The 23493-nt window shown below is 40.9% G+C and overlaps 2 protein-coding genes across 9 annotated transcripts in view; one reads left to right on the top strand and one right to left on the bottom strand.

Annotated features, from left to right (window-relative positions):
* Positions 1–7628, top strand: part of BACH2 (BACH transcriptional regulator 2) — a 253359-nt gene extending 245731 nt beyond the window's left edge. For all 8 annotated transcript variants that reach the window (XM_014578684.3, XM_075923895.1, XM_006133289.4 and 5 more), the window contains one exon: positions 646–7628. In XM_014578684.3, the coding sequence (XP_014434170.2) occupies positions 646–1125 (480 nt within the window). In that variant the 3' untranslated portion in view covers positions 1126–7628. The remainder of the gene's footprint in view (positions 1–645) is intronic.
* On the bottom strand, positions 4188–20307 carry GJA10 (gap junction protein alpha 10). The gene is made up of 2 exons (XM_075923182.1): positions 18775–20307; positions 4188–4295 (listed from the first exon to the last, which is right to left on the bottom strand). The coding sequence occupies exons 1-2, from the start codon at positions 20305–20307 to the stop codon at positions 4188–4190; spliced, it is 1641 nt and encodes a 546-aa protein (XP_075779297.1).
* Positions 20308–23493: the final 3186 nt, after the last annotated feature.

The following is a 23493-nucleotide window of genomic DNA, read 5'->3' as shown; positions in this document are numbered from 1 at the left end:
GCCTTCTGTATCACATAGGACTCATTAAAAGATTTGCCTATGCACTACATTTTTCATGGGAGACACACTGCCAGCTGCACATAGGCAGGAGCAGAAGGCCACAAAAGGAGAAGGCTCTGGCAGTAACCACAGGATCACTTTTACATTAGAGCTTGTGGTCCACACAACTCATGCAGAAGAGCTACCGTTACTTGTAGGCTGGAACGTAAACCGCAGGGGGAATGCACAGTTGTCTCATCATAGACTGACCTTTGGCTTTCGGGTGAATTTTACTTCCCCAATCCTTCTTAGAACCCAGTTTGTCTGACTTTATACAGATAGTGGATTTCTCCCATAAAAAATAGTTCTGTTCCAAAAGCGTGTATCATGTGACCACAGTATGACAAAAACAGCTGCCATCCAGGAATTGGCAGCTATATTCTCTTCAAACCAATCATGTTGCTTACATGCTGCCATCTGCAAAAAGTGCATGCAGAACAGGTAGACAACAAAGCATTGCATGTGTCTGTGACTTACCCTGTGCCACACAAAATCGGAAGGTGGTCTGTGATTTTTACTGGTTAAAGCCATATGTAAAATGGGACTCAAGCCTTAACTGCAGTAAGTGGCCTTTCCTGAAACTAAGATACCTTCTTTCTTTTTCAGGTGTGTGAGAAAGAGAAATTACTCTCTGAAAGGAACCAGCTGAAAGCATGCATGGGAGAATTGTTAGATAACTTCTCATGTCTTTCCCAAGAAGTGTGTAGGGATATGCAGAGCCCTGAACAGATCCAAGCCTTGCACCGATATTTCCCTGTTCTCAGGCCTATGGATCTGCCAACAGCCACCAATATCAACCCTTCACCAACTGGAGTAGAGCAAAACCTAGTGACACCCCAGTGTGTTGGGGAAGGCATGCAGTGCTGCTCAGAGCAAGACTCCGTGCAGCTAGGCGCTCACTGGCTACCTAACAACGTCTCAGAAAATTGTACAGCCGGAAGAGGGCTTGATGGAGCTGACCAAGGTACTTACTCAGAAAGAGAGCTCCCTCTAGAACAGAGTAGCCAAACAGTGACAGTAGACTTCTGTCAGGAAATGACTGATAAATGTACAACAGATGAGCAGCCTAGGAAAGATTACACCTAGTGACTTGTAACCTTACATTACACCTGGTCAGGTGTTCTTCAGTCAGCCAGTGGCAGTATTCATTTGTTGTCTAGAAGAACGTATTTGGTGCACACTACAGTGGTCTTAGCAGCAATACTGTTTTTAAGTATTCCCTCCTCTCTACAAGCAGGAGTTATCTTCACAATGGTGCTATCCCTTGCTCAGGCAGGGAATTAAACAGTGGCAACACTGTCTGTTTTTGTATGTTAATTTCAATCTTAACAGGGATGGACATAACACCTCTGAGGACCCAACTGCAGCTTTTTTCTCAGTGGCCCATGTCACAAAACCCTAACTCAGGAATTTCCTCTGAATGTTCAATTTTTCATTGAAGACAGCTTCTTTACACATCAAAGTTTTATAGCTAAACTGTACATATTATATATAATATATATAAAATATATATATCCATATGCAAAAGTCCCTGCATGCCTCAATTTTTCTCATTCTACAACTGGAAACTTTCATTTATATTGTATAAACAAGTTCCAACATTCCTTTTTTGTCTTTGATGCTAGAACTAGTTTGGTAACTTGTTACATGATTTTTTTTGCTTAGTTCACAGTTCAGCAATATCATTCAGTTTGTACTTATTTATACAATTTTAGTGTTGGAAGCTTATCTGAGATTTTTATTATAAACAAGTTTTTGGTTTTGGCACAGCCATTTTGTGCCATTTGAGCAATGTGGATTTATTTTATTTTCTTGCAGATACTGTACAGTAATGGTCAACTTTGCCACTTGCACTGAGTTTCTGGTCAAACCTCTTTTCATAATGAAGTTGTGACTTCAGTATAACTTGAGTATACTGTACTCTTTGCTTTATAGTTGAAAAATAATAAAGTTTTAGCTAATATTAAAAACACTCAGGAGATGATTATGTAGGAAGAACAATCTTGCCAAATGCTGAATTCACCATATAATGTGTAAAAGAATATCTGCTTGAATATTTTTATATTCTTTCTCTTTCCCTGACAAAAAGTTTAAATGCTGTTAATTATACTTTTGGACTCCTATCCAGTAAGGTATATTTTGCTCTTTAATAAAATATAACAAGCACTTGTTCCTAAATTGGGGTCCAAAGTCCTCCAAGCAGATTGAAGTCAATGGAAACACGCTCACCAATTTTAATGGGTTTTGGATTAGATCCTAAATCTGCACCTCTTCCCAGGCAAATAATATCTAGTCATACATCTAGTGGTCCTCAATCTACTTACCATAAGGGCCACATACGTAATTCTTTCTGTTATGTGGGCCACATCACACATTATATATATCTGTTTGGCCCCAAGGATGTCACATGGGCCATGGCTGTGTGCTGATTGGGCCTCAAGCAGGCTGCAGCCCATTGATATAGTCCCTTTGGCCCTGATTTTGATTTCCCACTAGTTTTACACAGGTATATTCCATTTACTTCTGTAGACTTACTCATGATTCTCACCAGTGTGAAATCAAAATCAGACCTGTAGAAATCTGTCTGACTAGTTGTATAGGAAACAATTGAAAGATGGAAGTCCATAACTGAGACTTGCAGATATTTGCTTACAAACGTCAAGTGAACACTGTATCCTGCAAGGAGCAAAACATACCTGATTTGATTGCTTACCCTTTGAAGTGTTGTGTTATAGAACCCTCTTATTCTATATCATTGCCATCAGCACAAGTCGGCTGCTAAAAGAATGCTGTCTCAAAGGAGACTGCTCAGAGAATTGGCTTAATTGCAACTGTATTGAACTTGTATCTCAAGTGATCAGGTAAAACAGGTGATCAGTGAATGATAGCGTGTGACAGCAGCTTTCCAAACATAACATCTATGTACAGCATAAACAGAAAATCGTCCTCCTAATATTTTTATTTTTAATTAGTAGTAGTAGTATCAGTATTACTATTATAAGTGTATTGAATTTTATTTTGTGGTTCTTTGCCCTGTCTGCGCCAGGGTGTGTGGCTAGTACTGAGGCTTATCCTGGACAACACCACCCATGCTCTACAGGTGCACATTTATTCACGCTTGTTGCAAAATTGACCAGCTGGGCACACCTGTTTGAAAAGCAGCTTTTCACAAGCACTATGTGACAATAGGTTCTATTGTTCTAATGTTTACACTAGGGGTGTGTCCTGGTGCTCTTTTGAGGCGCTCAGTGAATCAGCATCTTTTCCTGGAGGAGGAATCAGCTCCCTCTCTCCTCTCTTTTTGTGTTGAGATTGTGCTCATGGGCCGTAACAGACTTGCCAATCTAGCTTCTGCTTTCTTCTCCCAAACGACAGTAGCCTAGCTACAGAGGAGGAAATGCAAATAGCATGTGCCATGTTTGTTGAAAAATGTTTTTCTGCATGTACAAAGAAATTAGTATATAACGTAGGACATGTGGTTTTTTTAAAATCCTAATTCATGTTTAAGTATTAACCATTTCTGTGCAAAATCCTTATTTTTAAATGTTCAAAGATATCCAAATGCCACAAATTCCCAATTCACATGTTTGAAAAGGGGGGAAATCATCCTTTCTTTTAAAAGATGCAGATCAAAATATATTTGGAACACTTCCTGCCAACCCCAGCCAGTGTGTGCAGGAAACTGTGCTAGAAGCTCTTGGCGGGGGAGGGGGTGATTTTCCTTTGAATTCATTGACGTTGCAGAGCAGCTCCGTGTTTTGCAGAGAAGTCTTGTTTCTGTGAGACCGTAGTGAAACTAGAGTTTAAATGTGAATCACATTATAGTGTCATAACTATTTTTTGTCAACTGACAGTATTTTAAAGACGTTTCTGTTGCCTTTTATTTTTAAGTGGCTTCCCATATAGATAGACACAATGTTTTATGAGTATAAAACCAAGTTTGAACTAGCTTCCTGTCATGAAGATTTGCCCTGCTAATGACTCATGTGCAACTGGTACTCTTGACCTCATTCCAATGGTTACAAACAAACAAACAAAAAAAGTCATCCACAGAACATATGCTGCAGCTCTTGGGATTGATTCGGCTTGTTCTGGTGCCGGGCTTCCTGATTTTCTTTTTCATGGGAACTGATACTTAAAACCACTGCTCAAATAAGAGTCTCTCTCTCTCTCTCTTCCTCTCTCCCTTCAAGCTTGTCATGTTTGATTTCATTCTTCACCATCAGAAGTAACTGATTTGTCATTGCTTCGTTGACCTATATTTACGCATGTATGTTTTTGCTATTGTGAACCATTTGGCTCTCAAAACTGTTATTGGTTAACTTTAAAAGGGAAACATCTAGGAGAATTAGCTTCACATCTGGACACTGGTTGAATTAACATTCTGTAGTGAGATATTAAAACAGTTGACCAAAAATGCAATTGAAAAAAGGAAACTACAATATTTAGCAAACTAAGAGGGTTAGCCAACAAAAACATATCTTTTTAAATATGGATCATGCAGTTATTCATAAAGAAAGCAGCAGCTTCTGGTTTCTAATAAATTGTTTTGAAACTTTGTGCTAGATACAGTTGGTCTGCCATCTTGAATTCTGCACCAACATAGCACGTGTGAGAATTTTTGAACATCTAGCTTTGTCCAGTCTACATCTAGTTCTCCTTTTTATTTACCTTTGCTATACTTGTATTGCCAGAAAACCTCATTTCATTTAGGCTTATTATACTTGTGTCAAATGAGTACTACATTATATAATGTATTGTTTCTCTGCGTTATCTGGAGGTGCCTTGGAAGTAATTTAAGTTAATTAAAAGCTGATTCTGGAACAAAGAGGTAGCGTAAAAAAAAATCAGCCACGTTATCAGGACATCCCAGTATGTATATCACGGACTTCCTAACATATGATGACTCAGGCGTCAGAATTTGATGCTGCAGTATAAAAACTATTATTTTATATATTGTATGTGTAATTTATTATATGTCTTTCTAAGGGTATATGCTGCTTTTAAGATGCACTATATTTTTGGATCTAATCCTTGTATTTCCCCCCTCCCAAGGAATTAAAAAATGTTGTGTTGCAAAGGCAAACCACAGTGATTAGTATGCCAACTGCTATCTCTCTTTAAAAGAGAGAGTGGGAACTAGATAAAAGTAACTTTGTCAAATAGAATAACTGGCTGCCAGATAAATTAATAATGCTGATAGTATGATTGTTAATCCTAACTTCAACACTGTCAAGTCTTTTATGTTAAGAATCTTAAATAGAAATGTGTATTTGTATAGTTAGATTTTTAATATTTAACCTTGTGATTGCCGATTAAAGAAAACAAACCTGTATGTGAGAGTTGGCATAATCGTGTAAGAGAAAATTTGGTCCTTTAAAGAAAACATGATGAAACTCTGTATTTCCAGAAGCTATCACATCCTCACCTAGTCATATATTCCATTGCTATTTATGTTAAAATAGAAATAAGCCTTGATTAGATAATAGAACTACAGAATATTGTACCATAAGACATAGGAAATATTAGTCAAGCCTACACTATCTTGCATTCTAATTTACATCAAATTCTTTGCAGTTCAGCTGATTAACTTCATTTAAACGAGACGCAATTTTTTTCATCTCCAACAATTTGAAATCTGTTTTATGATGATTTGTTAGTAGGTCCTGTAGTCTACATTTGCATCATGTTTAATGTCTATCTTTTAGGATCTGTCTAGAGAAGGTTTAGCTGCAGTAAGTGCAATGGAGTTGATGATGTAGCCAAGAGGAGCTGCTGAGTTTGGGATGTCTTATTTTTATCTAAAATAAGGTGCAGCTAAAAAGATTAACATATAAATTTACATTCTCTTGCCTCCTACAACATATAATGTGTATTTTCTCTACACATTAAGGTTATATTGTAGTTTGTCTCTGCCAAGACAATCTAAAATTTAAATACATATATGATTACAGTTTGTGTGTGTTCACCTGTTTATAATACATATTTGTAAATTTATAATACTGTTTGGAATATTTCATGACTCAGGCATCATACCTGATGCTGCAGAATACTATATATGTATATACATGTGCATTCAAAAAGTGTCTCTTTATATTAAAAATCTATTGTTGGTGGATTGTAGAATAATAAGTTATTCTCTTTAGAGTGAAAGATATAATGGCATTATTTGCAATGGACAAAATGTACAGTATTTTCCTACACTCCACCAGGATAGGTAGTATTTATATCAAATTAAAACTAGTGTTATGTTTTTTTACTGTAATACACATATAAAGCTGCCATTGGGCAACTAAATTAATTTTTTTTTTTTTTTTTGGCAGTGAGGAATCTTTAAACACGTTTTAAAAACTGAGACATTATAATTAGCCAAATCAAACCATAGGAAAATTAACCATTGGGTAAATCCCATCCTTATTCTGGTTTTTGTTAAATTTATATGAAATCTACCCACATGATTAAAAAAACTCACATGCAGTGCAGAAATTGTCCCTATGGGCCAAATAAGGGCATGCAGAAAATAACTGACTCAGAAAGAATGAATATAACAGAATTTGTCAGTATTTGATCACCTTGGTTTCTTAGAACTAGAGAGAGCTCCAAATCAAACCGTGGATCCAAACCTCTCCTGACCTTTGGGTCCAGTATTTGAACTCGAGGTCTAGATTTTGCAGATGGGCCCATCTCTATAATAGAGCCAAACCAACAACCCTGTGGTGTGATGAGTGAGCTATTATTATCTGGATTGTTGTTCTCTATTGGACCTATCATACTTAGAACACTGCATTTTTATTAAGACAATGTTATCCTATATTTGACCTATAATCAAGAGAATTTTACCTGTATAGATACTGTATTTGCTACTCTCATGCTCTGAACGAAAGTATCTGGATCCTTCAAACTAGCAGAAATTATACTAAACACTTTGGTGATCTTTGATGCTTTGTTGTTTGCTATTAATTTCAAATATCTTTTTGGTTTCAAGGGTGGAATTGCCCTAAGAGTTTGTTCCAGAACCAGTTGGATACAAGTGCACCTCTAATATATGCCTTACAGATTTCAGAGGCCATATTCAAAACAGGGTTTTATCAGTGTATGCAAGGGGGTACAAACCCCTCTTCTCTTCCTCCACAGGTCAAACAGTATATGGACAGTTTTCACACATATCTACCTGTATAATCCTCTGTACCTCTCATAACTGGTCAATGACTGTAACAGGTTACATCAGGTGTTTTTTCTACATACTTTTTACACAGATTCTATGCGATTAATGTAACTTAATTCAATGCATCATTTTATTGTACTAGTTCTTAAGCTTGTCTTTATTATTTTTTTCTAGGTGACTGTGGTTTCTTGTGATTTTTATTGTATAAATGAGATGGCTGTTGATGCTTATTCTCTGTTACTAAGAATTTTTACCTTTTTGGAAAAAAAAAGCATTGTTATGAACTAATGAATTTAAAACTTCATTTACTCATTGTAAATACAGTATTGTGCAAAAAAAAAAAACCTTTCCATTCATTTGAATTGCTAGTGTTAACTGAATTTTGTCTAGACACCATTTCTGTTGAAATAAAGACATATCATTATGTAGTGTATATCAACTTTTCTTGCCTCTGAAATTGTCATATTTATTAATGCAAGTATAATAGTTTAGTTTCTGGAGAAGTTACGAAATGTGGTTAATTTTGACCACAGGACAAAACCTCCACTCTTTTAGACCCAATTCCGCATGTCTGATTATTTGCGCAGCTGGTAGATCAGTTGGAGGCGTGTTGATGTAGTGTATTGGGTAACTCACATAACTATGTCACCATAATACTGATTCAAGCTAGTTCTGCTCATCCTCATTCTCAACATCACTTAAGTAGGCGCTGTAATATTTTTTAATAAAACTGTTTCTATGGAAATGCAAAGCAAAGCAAAAATTCCAATGCAGAGCAAATCAGCGACCAAAAATCCCTGCAGCATTTTCAACCCAAACACTGCAGCATTCCACTAACGAGTAGAAACCTGGAAATGAGATGGGCTGACTTGTTAGCATTGCTCAAGCAGAGAGGAATTCAAAAAATAAACAGTGTAAACTAAAGAAAGTAAATTGTATTGTTTTAATGTTAAGGTTGTGGTAATTCAGACAAGGAAGTTTTACTGCAGTTTTTTAATTTCTGATGGCTACAAGCACCCCCATAATAGTAAAATTGCCAGAAGGAAAAAGACCACAATGTGAGCTGCCTGCAATCCCAAATCCAGCTGGGAGCCTGGAAGTGACAAGCACAACCAACAAAGGCCTTGATACAATTTGAATTAAGAGCATGCTCAGTGATTTGCTGAGTCAGGGCCCAAGTGGGTGTGACCTAGCCAGGCCCGCTGGGTGACGCACATTACTTCAACACTCTTCCCAGGAGGCCTCTGGGGGTAGGGATGTAAAATACAGTCACTTAACCTCATGAATCCCTATCAGTTACTCAACTATTCTACATTCCTGGGGGTGGGGCCAGCAGCTAGTGCGCTCCGGCCCCACTCCCTAGGAGCCCCCTGCCACTCCACGCTGGTGCCTCTGGGTGCAGCAGCCCCTGTCCGGGGTGAGAGGAGGGGCTGAGCTCCCAGACCTGGCATGAGCCGGAACTGAGCCAGGCTGCTTGCCCGGGTGGCTCTAATGTGCTTTAAATGCAGAGCCACAGCAGGGATAGGTTCCGAACCTGGTCCAAGCCCGGACTGAGCTGAGCTGCTGGCTAGCCTGCAAAAAAGTTGACTGGTGGGAAGGTGGAGGAAATGCATTTAGTCTATAGCATTAACCTACAAGCTTTTGCTTATCATTTAATTGACTGCACTATTACAAGCCTATCTTGGGAAGGGCTCCTCTGAAGTTTTGGGAGCTTTTTATAGACAAAAAAGTATATCACAATCTGCCCTGTGCAGCTGCTCCTGGAGATGTAACTTGCCCTCTCTTGCTTCTACAGGAGTGAATCTGGTCTATGATTTTTTAAACCAGCCATGTCCTTATAAGGAAAATGAACCCCTCACAGAAAAAAGAATGGTACTACTACACTCCAGCTAGCTGGGAAAGCTGGAACATATGTCAACAAAAGCCCCTTTCCTCTCAAGTCTATCAGAAGACACTTCATCATTTATATCTCCATACAGCACATACTCTACTCCCAGTCTGTAGTCAAGCTTTGTTTATCCATCTGTAAGAAGTCTCGGCTGCTGCTTTAATGGCTGGGGTTTTCGGTTTCATTTTTCACTTAAAAAAAAAAAACAACACAAGCAATAGCTTAACCAAACAGTGTGTAACTGAGGCAATGACCCGTCTTTGAGGAATATGGCTGGAAGTCATTAAAACCAGGATAAAAGCACTAGGAAAGCTCAGTGAGCAGCCTAATCGCTTTTTACAGTTGGTGCTTTTTGGGGGGAGGGGTGTGCTTTTTACTACTATTTCTTGTGCAGCTGTCAGAACCACAAAGGCTTTGCATGATTAGGGAGACTGACACACCAACCAACTAGATTGCTTAAAAATGTGATTCTCCACTGGAACAAATGGAGCATTGATAACAAAGGCAAGAATATGTTTATGAATAATGAACAGGAGGAGTTGATGAGCATGTGACTGGGGACAGTGACATGGATAGTCTTGGAGGGGACGCCTTATTTTTAAGATACATGGATTGGAAAAGCAATTGTCTTGGGTCATGCACATGTTAGAAATCCGGTCATCTAGCGCAGCTATTTCCTGTCAAACCAGCTGTGGTTTTTTTCTTTCATGCAGTCCATATAGGAACTGACAGAATGGACAAAGGAATGAAATGTTTATGATCCTGAGTGGATGTTTTAAGGCTCTCATTTAGCAAACTGAAGAAGAATGCATATGCTTCACATTTGAAAGCAATCAGCCAATTTGATTTTTGTGCACTGTTTTCAAGTGAGGGTGTTGACTCTGAGAAGATAGCGTCAGAGTAGCAAATAATCCCTAAAAGACTATGAGCTTCACTTTAGCAGAGGTTAGTAGGGGTTGGTGAGGAGCAGCATGGATTCATATCTCTTTGTTGAAGCAGGAGAACTGCCTGGCATGCTGCTTTCATCTTTTATTCACTGGCTGGTAGGCCCTGGGGAAGGGGATAGAAGAGTATCCTTCAGAAAGCCTTCATATCTAACCCTTCCTTGCAGATGTCTTAAGTCTTACCACTCCTTTCAAAGTATAGATTTTGCATCTTCTAGAAAGAAATTCTACAAGCTGTGCCTCCCATATGTTCTCCAGGGACACACAGCTATATCTGCAATAACTGCACACACAAAGCACCTACTGCTTGGTATATGGGAGCGAAATCTTGAGGTTTTTAAGCAGGTTGTCAGCCCACCACAGGAGTCAGGCTACGTTGCTCTACATGTGCTGACATAAATCTTAGCAGTGTATAAAGCAAGGGCTTTCTTCCATCATGTTTTTTAGCTTCAGAAAAAAAACAGGCTGCTTTTTTTTGCTTCCTGCTGAGCAATGGTTTGTACTTGATTCCTTAGTTTGTTTCTTGACCTCAGACTGGCTTTACTTTTTCATGATAGATGATAGTTCTAGGAGCATGCTCTGAAAGATAATGAAAAAGAGAGAGTGAGACTGGTCTCATAGAAGACAGAGAGGTCATTTGTTAACCTAGGTGCCATCAAAATATAGTTGGAATTTTCAAAAAAAATCTGTTTAATACTTTTACATTATATTTTTCAATTGTAACAGAAAAGTCCCTATTGTCTTTATCCATAAAAGGAGTAACTCTGTTAAAGTCAGTAAGTCAATCCTGCCAATCTGATGCTGGAAACATGCAAGCAAATGAACGTAAACATTTTGTAGGTTTGCTAAAGATGAATGGACAAAGATTTACACTCATAAGAGCCCGGTCCCTGTTAATATACTCATCTCTCAGATGGTAGACACCTGAGCATCAATTTCTTATTAGCCCACCAGTTTGTCATTTTGAACCTGCATGGTCTGTGAGCCTGATGGAGGACTAGTTTAGTTGATCAAGTAAACTTTAGAGGCCATATTACATCAGCTGTCTTCCTCACAAACAAAATTGGAGCACTTCTGGCCAGAGCTCACTTTGCAGTATACAAATAATCCAGAGGATTCAAGAATTTAAAAAGTCACATAGAAATAAACTGCATGAAAAGTAACAGCAAGAGCTGATAGAGGAACACAACCATAACAAATTCATGTTCAAAGCTTTTCCAATGTCTGAGTAAAACAAAGTGGCTTTTCTCAGTTTTCCATCCCAACACAATGTCTTGAGGAGACTCAGCTGTCACAGTCCTTGCTGTCTGAGTAGCAAACAGACCCATATCATTATTTTAATATGCAGTCATTTCCATTAGCTGGTTCAAGGCCTTAGGGTGTGGCAGGTTTCAGTTTAAATTAATGGCTATTTATTCCTTAAGTGCTGCCAAAAGGATGTGTGACCGTTTGAGTGTGCTGAAAAGATTGTAAGAGGCCAAACTGAACAGCAGCCTCTCAGCTGTCTGCATTATCTCTAGACACTACTAGCCATATTACCATTGGGGAAATAACCCAAAGCTGAATGGAGAAGTAAGCAGCAAGAGTTGGGAGGGAACCTCCTACTGACTTCAGTATGGCCAAGATTTTACCCACTGATACCTTTTCCCTGACAGGTAAAAATCAGAAACCCAATTTGGGTCTGATCCTGTGAGGTTCTGAGCACACGCAACTCTCAATATCTTCACTGAGAACAGAGGACACAGGTCTGCTCTACACTAGAGTGTTTAGTCAATGTAAGACAGCTTACATCAACCTAATTATGTCAGCATACACACTACCACCTTGCTTCCAGCGATGTCGTATTGACATCGTACTACACTGACATCATAACTTCACCTCCATGAGAGGTGTCGGTCTTATGCAGGTGTAGTTAGATCAATGCAGTTTCCCTCTAAGACACCACGTCACTTACATCTACAGGCTCTGATTCTTGTCAGTTTCCAAATGTTCAGGCTCTGCTCCAAGCTGGCCTGCTGACCAGGCTCCCCACACCAATCTGCACTGCCACCCAGGCTCCCAGCTCCTTGTTGTCCACCAAGAGTACAGCAGCCGACCATATTCCAGGTGCAGATCTCCCTGCCGGAAGTTCAGCTGCTGCCTGGGCTCTTCATTCCCTGCCTGTAATAGGGCAGCTCACCAGGCTTCTGAGCTCCCCAGTGGGAATGTGGCAGCTGACCAGACACCAAGTGCAGATTTCCCTGCCCGAAGCCCAGCCACCCCACCAGGCTGTCCACTCCCCACTTGGTAAATAATGTGGTACCTGTAAGTCAACCTAACGTAGATTGACTTAAGTTTATAGCGTAGATCTGGCCTTAGCAACTATGGGATCATGCTCAAATAGGGCATCTCTACATTATAAATGTCATTCTGTGCATTCATGCCTCTCTTTCATTTACTTCATTATCAGGCCTTTCATATACCAGTCAGCAAAGATAAGAGATCTTCCCCTTCCACTTGTGACTACTTGGAAATAAATTTCTCCTCTTATCCCTTTGTCAAAGTAGAACACAAAGTAGAACATTTTCTGCTCCTCACTGAGAAGTTTCAGGTAACTCCTAGACCAGGAACCAAATAGCTCCCAGTTTTGTTTGGAGTGGTGTTCAACTTACTTTTCCTGGAACCCAGAGTGAGATAAGTGTCTATCAGGCCTCCTGACCCACAGGGAGCTCTGAGGTATGCAATGTGGGTCAGCTACAACATGTTAAGTCTCAGCTGTCTAAGTAAAATATTACGAGGCCCAAACTGCCCTTTCTGTCTTGAAACTATAAAATGCTTATTGGAATGATGTGAGTCAATCACTCCTTGCTTGTCTTTCAGTGCAGACAAGCATACTGCATTTGCTCGCTCCTAGGTCAAGAAATGGGAGTTCTACTGATATCACTAGGTCTCCTCATGAGAAGAAAGTTACAGACATAAATATTCAAAAGGTCAGGTCCTTCACTGGTCCACTTTGTATCTGATCTAGTTAATGGAGGAATGAACCCAAAGGGTAAAATATAACCAATGTAAATAGCAAGGACTCATGCCTCAGTAAATCCTCCCTCATGAATGTAGTTTTATTGAAGTCAATGGGTCATTTCACATTGACTTCTCTGTGACTACTTGTTCAAGGGAGGACTACTGATGTGAAGAAGACTTGTACGGTCAGGTCCTGAAGCAGGATTCCATTTTCCCTTCAGTTACATGATTAAACTGGGGGAAGGAGAGGTTATAGCTGTGTAATAGAGCAGATTGAGCCCAGATAAGCTAGGTGTACATTTTCCATGTGAGTCCTGGGGTAAAGAGGACCCATATCCCTGTCCTGATTACCCTGCTGAAAAGGTTCTGTGGGAACTGATGAAATTCCTGACTACTATGGTTCTGGAACCTCTGAGGCTCATCGTTCTTATTGATGTCAGCATGCACATAGATGACGAAGTCCCTGAGTCAGCTGAGGACTTCATGACAACCATGATGGCCTTGAAATATTCTAGCTTGTTGCAAGCTCCCGCATAAAGTAAGTCATGCTCTGGTGGTTGTGTTTGTGTCAGGTGGAAATTATACCTGTATCATGGGCTGAATATTCATTCTCTCCCAACCTTGTGCTTATAGCACTTCTCTCCTGTCATAATGAAGGCCCTGTTTGATGGTCTATCTGAAGTACATCTAAGCAATACTGTTCTAAATGAAAATCAAGCAGTTTTTTGAAGAGCTCTGAGGAAAAATGTTGTTTTTGCAAAGCATGGCTCTGTCCACAGGATATTTTAATAGCCTTTTGGCCTCCCCTCCTAATGTGTCTCCTTGATGTTCTCTTCCCCAGGTTCACTCTTACTGCTTTCTTTGGTTTATGAATCACCTCTGACAAATGAAGTGAGAGTGCCCATGGTGAAAGTCTTGGGTAAAAGCTTCAAAAAGGTTTTTAAAATGCTTATGCCATGGCTATAAGAGATGCAAAAGAATGGTTTTAGCTTCTATCAAATTTCAGAGTCAATTGAACTAATCTGGACTGTCTATTCTCAATGGCTGGTCTGAGCCCTACATTTGGTGATTAAATGTATTGTTTTGCAAATATAAGTAATCTGATCCAGATCAATGCATTTGCATTTGTGAGGACAAGGATGTATCCCAGATGGCAAACTCAGTTAAGGACAGTGTTGCTTAGAAGTACCCTAGATGTTGAAGAACTTTGTGCTAGATCTCTAATTAAGATCCAATTTTATTCCCAACTGGGGAGGGCCAGTTGAGAAGTATTAAGTCCATCCCTGGTAGAAATTAATGCCTCTTAAGAAGGGCAAATTGCCTAACACTTAGAAGGAAGCAGTGATGTAGCCTTTTGTGAAAAAATCATAATAATTACTGCCCACCATCCAGTCTTAAATTTTTGAATAATAATATAGCAAGAGTTGTGAGGAGGATTGTCTCATAGCATCTAGACTCTACAGGTCTCCTGAACCCTTCTCAATCTGTGTAGAAACTTCTGTTTGCCCAGGAGATTGATAATATTGGTTAGTGATCTCCTCCTGGTAATGGATCAAATCAAGTGTCTGTGATCAGATCACTAGATCTACCAGCTGCCTTCAATATCATTAATCATGGGATGTTGTTGACTCACATACAAACACTAGCAGCAGTGGATGGTTTTGATTCTTTTGTAAATTCAAACTTTTATCTCACAGAGAGAAAGAGATTAGACTTCATTTGTTGGCAATAGCTTTGCTTGGCCTAGGAATCTCAGATAGGGGGTGCAGCAGGATTCTATCTGTAATGAGGGGAATAACTAGGCAGAGACTGTGTTTTCAGATGCACATAACCAGCTTTGCTCTACCCCATCCAATGGATGTTGCTGAGTGCCTTATTCAAAGTCTGGTAGAGATTATGGTATAGATGACAGGAAAAATCTATCTGAGACCCTATTCCAGCAAATGTAGAGGGGTATGTCTGCACTAAAGCGTTATTTCAAAATAACTTATTTTGAAATAACGCATCTAGACACAAAATGCATTTCAAAATAGCGTGTCCACACTGATAGGATGCTGAATCGTATTTCTGGCTGTTTAAATTGCTGTTTGAAAATGTATCTAGGTATTGTGCTGTGTAGGTTTACCAAGTTTCAGGGTGGCTATTCTTTGTCTGTCTGGATAATTATTTCAGGCCTTTATTAAACAAAGGAGAAATAGACTATTTTGTACTTCAATTTAAATTTATTAAATGTTTTCATTTTTGTTGCCTTATATTAAGATCAAATAATTAATCCTCCCAATATTCTTGATGAAGAAGTAAGTAAATAGTACCAATTTTTTTTAATCTAAACCTTATTGTATATTAAAACTCTCATTGATGTAAACAGGAGCAAAGTTTGGCCAATGATATGTACACTAGTAACATTAGAGTATAGTGTTTTCATTTTCCTAGGGCAATATTTTTGGTGCATTGGAAGATTTATATTGTTCTTCATCAAGTCTCTTAGCAGTATTTGTTCCAAACTGCATTTGCTGCATGTAGTGATCAAATTGTATGTAACAGCGTGTCTGGCTTGGGATCTCATGGATACATTGTGGGCAGAAAGTGACAGATTAGCTGAGGTGTGTATACAGATTTCAAAATGCTAGTGACAGTCACACTGATAAAGTTCCATGAAGGGTGCTTACCATAGACACTGGTGTGCTAAACAATGTGTGCTGCTTTCAAGAACACTGAAATAATTTAATTTTGCAAATTGACTATATATTACTTTGGAAGATCTGATCCCAAAGGCAAGACATTGCCAGAGATTGCCATCCTCAGTATTTAAGAATTTCAGGCAAGACTTATGGCACTTTACAGGCAGTCCCCGAGTTACGCGGATCCAACTTATGTCAGATCCGCACTTACGAACGGGGCTTTCTCGCCCCGGAGCTCGCAGGCAGCAGGACCGCCCAGAGCGCAGCGGTCCCGCCACCTCGACCTCCGGGGTGAGAAAAGCTGCTCCGGGTGCCCCTGGTCTGCTAGGGACCGTCTCCAGCAGACCAGGGACACCTGGAGCAAAGCCGGGGAGGTGGAGGGGTCCTGCGCCTCTGAGGCTTTGCTCTGGCAAAGCCGGGGAGGCGCGGCACCCTGCCGCCGCTGTGGCTTTGCTCCCCGTTTCCCTGGTCTGCTGGGGGGGGGGCACAGCTAGTGCCCCCCCCCAGCAGACCAGGGAGATGGGGAGCAAAGCCCCGGGCCTGTGGTAGAGCAGGTGGGGCGCTGCCGGTTGGTCCCGCAGCACCGCTCCTTGGCGCTACTGGACCAACCCGGCAGCACCCCAGCTGCTCTGCCCCAGGAGTCCTGATTCAGCCGCTGCTGAAACTGATCAGCAGCGGCTGAATCAGGACACCTGGGGCAGAGCAGCTGGGGTGCTGCTGGGTTGGTCCAGTAGCGCCGAGGAGCGGCCATGCTACTGGACCAACCCAGCAGCACCCCAGCTGCTCTGCCCCAGGCGTCCCCAAGTCAGCCGCTGCTGAAACTGACCAGTGGCTGACTACAGGAAGCCCCTGCCCCGGGCTTCCTGGAATCAGCCGCTGATCAGTTTCAGCAGCAGCTGACTTGGGGATGCCTGGGGTTCTTAAGTTGAATCTGTATGTAAGTCAGAACTGGCGTCCAGATTCAGCCGCTGTTGAAACTGATCAGTTTCAGCAGTGGCTGAATCTGGACGCCAGTTCTGACTTACATACAGATTCAACTTAAGAGCAAACCTACAGTCCCTATCTTATACGTAACCTGGGGACTGCCTGTATAGATTAACATTTATCGGAGCATAAATTTTCATTGGCAAAGACCCACTTCATCAGATGCATGTAGTGGAAATTCCCACTTTCCGCTTTTTCAGGTTCAGACTAACATGGCTACCCCTCTGATACTTATCAGGCAAGGCTGTCATAAATTTTCTTTGAGATGTTGCTTAAATTCTAGTCTGGTTTTACTGCTTAACATTTAAATAATCCCATTCTATTCTATACAAGTCCACATGCTGCATTTATCATCAGAGTATCTGAATATCTTCCAGTAGTGCAATAAACAGCAGGATTAACATTTGTCATGTTTTGTTTGTTCTCTCATCCTCTCTCCATAAGAGAAACATGCAGTGGAGTGTCTTGTTTTGGGTAGTTTTGTATAAATATGTCTGTTCCTATGTATGTATATAGCAATGTCAAAGAAAATACACTTTGTACTTGTAATGGGAGCCTTGTCATTGCTCCTGGGAGAGTTTACTCTAGAGACAGACTGGCTCCTGTGAAAACTCTGACTCCTGCACAGTTGAACTTCCCTATTCTTTTCAAGAGTCCACTGTGCCAAGGGAGCATGGTTGTTATCCAGTGTCTTCATTCTGGAGCAGTTTTTCAGATATTCTGGGTCCAGGTCATAAAACTCCTTCAAGATAAGGACCCAGACCTTAAAGTTGATTCAAAATTCTGTGGCAAGTCACAGTAGACAGAAGAGGACAGGTAGGATTTGCTCATAATAGTGTGTTGCTGAGGAGGAAAAAGACCTCAGGCTCTAAGGAGACATAGAAAACCAGCAAGATGGACTCTGATCCATCTCATCAGGCAATACTGGAAACAGCAAAGAAGAAAATGATGATTCTGTATTTTAAGAGAATGAGAATTTTCTTCCGCATTGTATTTGCTGATTGTCTATGAGTTAAAGAGATTATGACACAATTGAAACTGAAGACTATAAATGCTAATGTGCTGAATAATGTACAAATATATTTTCTGCTTTTTAGGCAGGCATTCAGACATATATTTTTATTATTAAAAAGGGTAGTTATTAAAGAATGCTAAGGAAATTAATTTGTTTTGCAAAGGAAGCTTGTTTTCTTTTAAAATAATTCTTATCGGAAGGACTGCAAATCTATACTGACTGGAATAGTCCCTTTTGAAATCCAGGCCCCCCACAAGCCAGTGATCCTGACTAATAGTTTGCAACTACTGAGCTTAAGTTATTTTAAAATTCAACTTTGTTGGCATCAGGATCCAAATTGTAATTGTTTGAAAGTAAACAAGCTAGTTTCAGAAAGAGTGTGTGGTTATAGAATAGGTACAATTGCTAAAAATGAAATTAGCCACTTGCTGTATTTAGTGTTTTATGGCAAAAAATACTTAATCTAGTTGATACTTTACATTTTTTATAAAGACTTAATAAACCATTTAGGCAATGCTTTAACCCAAAGTTATAGTCCAAGAGAAATCCTGCCCCCACAAACTGAGGGGAGTTGTCACACTGATTTCAGTCGATCCAGGATTTTAATTCCTTGTACTATGAAGAAACCTGGAGTAGGATGAACCTCTATGAAGGTTTGGTAAAATCCCTTAAAGAAAGATCTATTGGGGTGTATATTTATATAGTTTAAATATAAAAGAAACCTGAGTGACCAAAGCCAATAAAGTGAGAAATGACCTCTTACTAATAATGTTCACTTTAGAGCCCAAAGACCATCCAATTTAAGGAGGTAGATATTTTGATTTGAAACCTCCAGTGATTATTAGGGACATATAGGAAATAATTGTATTTTTTTTCTTCTCAACCTTTTTGCCATTTCACCATTAATGGCTCTAACCCATTACTAGGTCAGGATATGTCATTTGTTACTCTAGCCAGAGATTGGCCACCCGAAGTCCTGGCCTAAAGCTCAGCTGCCCTCCAAAGAGCATTAACTCTCACTAGCAGCTATTGAGGGCTCTACTATTGGCTCTACTTACCATGGACATCCTGCGACCCATTGCAGAAGGGGGTGGTGGGGTGATGGGAGGGCTGCTCTCCTCTCTGCATTTGGCTTCAGAGCTGGAGCCATTCCTGGAATCGGAGCTCTCTGTGTCACTGGCCAACTGGCTCTCGGACAGCACCCTGGACAGGAAGCTGGCCTTGCGATTGCCCTGATAGTGCCCACTGTCTGGAGAGTCAACACGATCATCCCCGTAATCTTTGCAGCTGCTCACCCGGCTGTGTTTGCGGAGCATGTTGCGGGGGCCTTGGGAAATCTCTAGTGGACCAGCATTAGTGGGGGTCTTGGCTGGCTGCACGGGGTTTCTGGGCGGCTCTGGGATGTGCTGTTCACTCTCTGGGCAGTTCTCAACACTCTGCTGGGGCTGTTTGTGGGTCTCCTCGCTGCTGGAGGAAGGGTGTCTGGGTGGCTGTCCCACATTCTGGTTGGGGAGCTGTCTGTGGTGCTGCTCCCTTTCCTGGGGGTGCTCTGGGTGCTTGTACAGGCGAGGGACCTGTCCATGGTGCTGGTCACTCTTAGGCCTGTCTGTGCTGCACCGGCGCTGCTCAGCACCCATCCCTACTGCCCGCTGGCCATGATCAGCAGGGGTCTGGAGCACTTTGTACCCTTGTGCTGGAGGCAGATAAACAGGCAGCCCCCCCTGCTGGGTGGGCAAAAGTTTATAGCTATTCTGGGGGGAGGAATTTCTCATGATGCAAACTTGCTGTACCACCGAGTTCTTCTTCAAGTTGCAAATGCTTGTCTCCTCCTCTGCCATCGCTGTCTCTCTTCTTTGCCTCTCGTGCAGGGTTGTCTTTATCTTCTTTAGTCCCAGGTGGATAATCTCCAGGATGTTCAGGAACAGGGAGACAGCTGCGATGCTATGCATAAAAATCATAAAGATGGTCTTCTCTGTGGGTCTGGACACAAAACAATCCACTGTGTTAGGGCAGGGAGGCCGAGTGCATTTGTAAAGGGGATGCATTTGAAGCCCGTATAAAACATACTGGCCTATCATAAAACCTACTTCCACCACGGAACGGGTTAAGATATGCAAGACGTAGGTGCGCAATAGAGACCCTCTCAAGGGTGCCTTGTTCACTTTCTTCTGTTCTTCTAACTTCCTTAACTCCCTTTCCATTTTCTTGTGCTCTTCCAGGATGGGCTCCAGCTCTTCTAGCTGGGCTCTGAGATGAGCTCTCTTCTTTTGCCTCTCTTTCTCCAGGGCCCTAAGTCTATAAAGTGCATGCCCCATATAGACTAGGGATGGGGAAGAGACAAAGATGATCTGTAGCACCCAGTATCTGATCAGAGAGATGGGGAAGGCTTTGTCATAACAGACATTGCTGCAGCCAGGTTGCTCGGTGTTACAAATGAACTCAGACTGCTCGTCATCCCAAACATCTTCAGCAGCCACTCCCAGCACCAGCATGCGGAATATAAAAAGGATAGTGAGCCAGATTTTGCCCACGATGGTGGAATGGATATGCACTTCCTCTAGGATGCTGCCCAGCAAGTTCCAATCCCCCATCATCAGTGGCTCATGTCTGAAATAGAAAAATCCCATGTTGTTAAAGCATCCCACATTTCTACAAAATGGGAGCTTTTTCAGCTGTTTTCAACAACACTGTTTCATCTTGCTTTATAACACATGCATAAGGGAGGAGATTTTAAAACTTCATAAGTTTTCCAATCAATGGTTCAGTAATACAGACAGAGAATTAAGATCCTATTAAGGTGGTGAGTGACAGATGCAAAAACAAGATCGTACCAAGCACTTAGAGACAGATTTCAGTGATAAATTTGATGCTACTTCCTCACTTACATCATATCCTTTCTATGATTTAAATGGTTTATTTTTGTTTGCCCAGTCTGTTTCAGTGGCAGTGACTCTTTCTTTGCTTTTGAATACGATACAGCTAGTACAGCGTGTTTTCAAGAGATAACCCATGCAGGCAAGTTAATTCAACTGTGGGTTCTTTGGAACATAGGCCTGAAATGAGACTTTTCTTGCTACTACTTTACAGCCCTAATCCTATGGCTTCCTACCAACTATAGCACAATCCTGAAGTTTTCATGTAGGCTGCAACCCTGCAAATATTTGAGCATATTTCTAACCTTGCACCTCTGGGTAGTCTCATTCAGTTCAACAGGAATACTTGCATGCAAAGAGTTTGCAGGAAGCGGGATTTTATTAGGGCAACCTTTACTAAAGTCAGCAGGGCTTTGGCTTGAACAGTACATTTAGGATTTGTGAGTATCTTTCTAGATAGAATGGGAAACACAACTGAGTGGTTTTTAAGATTTTTTTTTATCAGTGAGTGTAGCAAAAGCCATTTAATTAGCTGAAGTCCAAAGGCTCTTCTGCTTGTCATCAAACAAGAATTAAGTTCTGCAACATGAGCCCTTGGTTTCTGAGGCAGCTCAGTGAGGCAGGTTATAGAAATTCTGTGGGAGCTTTCAAAACTGTTTTTTTAAAATTAATGTGAACATAGATATTCTGTCTAGTATCACTTCCCTTAGGGTATGTCTATACTACCCTCCTAATTCAAACTAGGAGGGTAATGTAGGCATACCGCACTTGCAAATGAAGCCCAGGATTTGAATTTCCCAGGCTTCATTTGCATGAAGCCGGCCGGCACCATTTTTAAATGCCGGCAGTTCGAACCCTGTGCCGCGCGGCTACACGTGGCACCGAGTAGCTAGTTCAGATTAGGCTTCCTAATGAGGAGGCTTCGTGGAATGAGGAGTACAGCTAGTTCGGATTGTATGCCTACATTACCCTCCTAGTTCGAATTAGGAGGGTAGTGTAGACATACCCTTAGATTTCACTAAGATGGTAAAATACTGGAAGTCACTGGAACCTCATCTATACTAGGACTCTCCTGTGTTTATATCAATTGAACTGGTCCTAGCAATGGTGGGAATTTTAGCAAAAAAATTCACTGGTGGGGATTTTTTTCTAAAATTCTCTAGCAAAGGCAAAGTTGAAGCTGTACGAGTGTGGTTTTTACTAGCCTGGGACTTGGCAATTATGTTATTCCATTGTGTTTCTTCTCTCTCATGTAAAGAGTGTTTAAATGAAGCTATAAATCAATTTGTCACCGCTAATGTTGAAGAACAAGTTCTGATAGAATATCCTAGGAGTAGAGAATATCTTGACTTTTGTTGGAGAAGAAATAGGTTGGTTTAATTGTGTAGGGAACATAAGCTATATTTGGATTTAGGCTTGAGTAACTTTCATTGGTCAGATGTTTAATGCAAGTTAAATTACTAGAAATTTGAAGCAGTTTTCTGGTTCGTAGGCAAAAGGTTATTAAAATAAGGCCAAACACTTCCCCTGAACTTAACCCAGGCCTGATCATTCTTTTCCCGGTATCTCAATCCATTGCCACAAGGATGTGTTGGAAGGTCAGGGAGTAAGTAAACACTGACAAATTATTAATTATATTTTTAAAATGATGTCTTGGGCCTAAATGAAAGTCTGTTGATAATTTCATGAACGCATCATACTTTCTTGTATCCTGTTTTCAAAGGACATCCATTTGTGGTTATTATGATATGCACACACTGCTAACCTAGAATCTTTGATGTGACTTCAAATGCCAGGGATGCCAGCTCATTGACTTTCTTCAGATATTGGCCTCTGAAGATATTTAGGTGTCCCCTAAAGATGAGTAAGGATATAGCCTATTTTCTTCCCTGGACTGGCCATCCAAAGAACAAAAGGTGAAAGCAGTGGCAGATTAGCCACTGGAATAACATGGTCCATGCTTAGGGCTGAGGTAGCCTCTGAAAAAATGGGCACCCCAGGCCCAGACCCACTCTACCCATCTGGTGTTCCTGCCAGTGAGTGGGAAAAAGTCCATATGTCCTGACCCCATTTCCCAACAAGAATGCCATGTGGGGAGGGAAGCCACTGTGCCCTGACCCCATTTTCCTGGCAGGAGCACTGAAAGGCTGGTGCAGGGGGGACTTCACATGGAATGAGTGGGAAGGGGCCCCCTCTTGCTCTAACTTAGGCCTCCACAATCTCCTAATCCAGTGAAAAACTCTGACCATCTGGTAAACCAAGTCTGAAGTGTACAACTCTTGCAGAGAGAAAGAGAGAGAAGAGACCAAAGTCTTTCCCTCCCCCAATGCAAAAAAACCCAACGACAACCTACTAGTAAATATCAACTTAGTTCCAAACTAATCCCGATCACGTGAGCTGAAGACTTTAAGAAGGTGTGAAAATCCTTCTGCAGAGCAATTCAAAAATAGCTCCAAGGCCCATTAATATGACTGAGTGGGTGTAAGTGTTTCTCTCTCTGTTTGTTACTAGCTGTTCCCCAAAGTCGACACTTAACCCCTAAAATCTGTTAGCAAGAGATGTCTGTTTTAAAGGAGAGTCATTCCAAAGACAAGGAGAGTGTGGGATTCTAGAAATCATTGTGTATTTGTGCCAGACTGCCAGAAAGATGTGAGCACTGTGTTCAAGTACGGTGGAGAAACAGATTAAATAAACCACAGTTTGATGTAGTTTCTGTGAGCTGTAAAGCTCAACGAGAGAAAGCAGCCAATGGAGGAAGTTACTAGGAAATCATTCTAAGGGCAATAATTCCTTAAAACCAAAGCAAGAACTAGCCTTTGCTTTTAAGGGGTGCCTAGGAAAACTGCTGATTTAATCAAAGGGAACAACTTATCCTTGTAACCTTCCTGGAACATACTAACAACA

The sequence above is a fragment of the Pelodiscus sinensis genome, chromosome 3 (assembly GCF_049634645.1).
Source record: "Pelodiscus sinensis isolate JC-2024 chromosome 3, ASM4963464v1, whole genome shotgun sequence".
Classification (NCBI taxonomy): Eukaryota; Metazoa; Chordata; order Testudines; family Trionychidae; genus Pelodiscus; species Pelodiscus sinensis.
The sequence above is the reverse complement of the archived record's forward strand: the minus strand, read 5'-3'. Positions and strand labels throughout refer to the sequence as shown.

Bases quoted from the DNA above. Each gene is read 5' to 3' on its own strand.
- GJA10 (XM_075923182.1), bottom strand. From the start codon at position 20,307: ATGGGGGATTGGAACTTGCTGGGCAGCATCCTAGAGGAAGTGCATATC. The intron at 4,296-18,774 runs GTAAGTAGAGCC...GCGTAAATATAG, and splicing joins TGGGTCGCAGGATGTCCATG to GTCAACGAAGCAATGACAAA.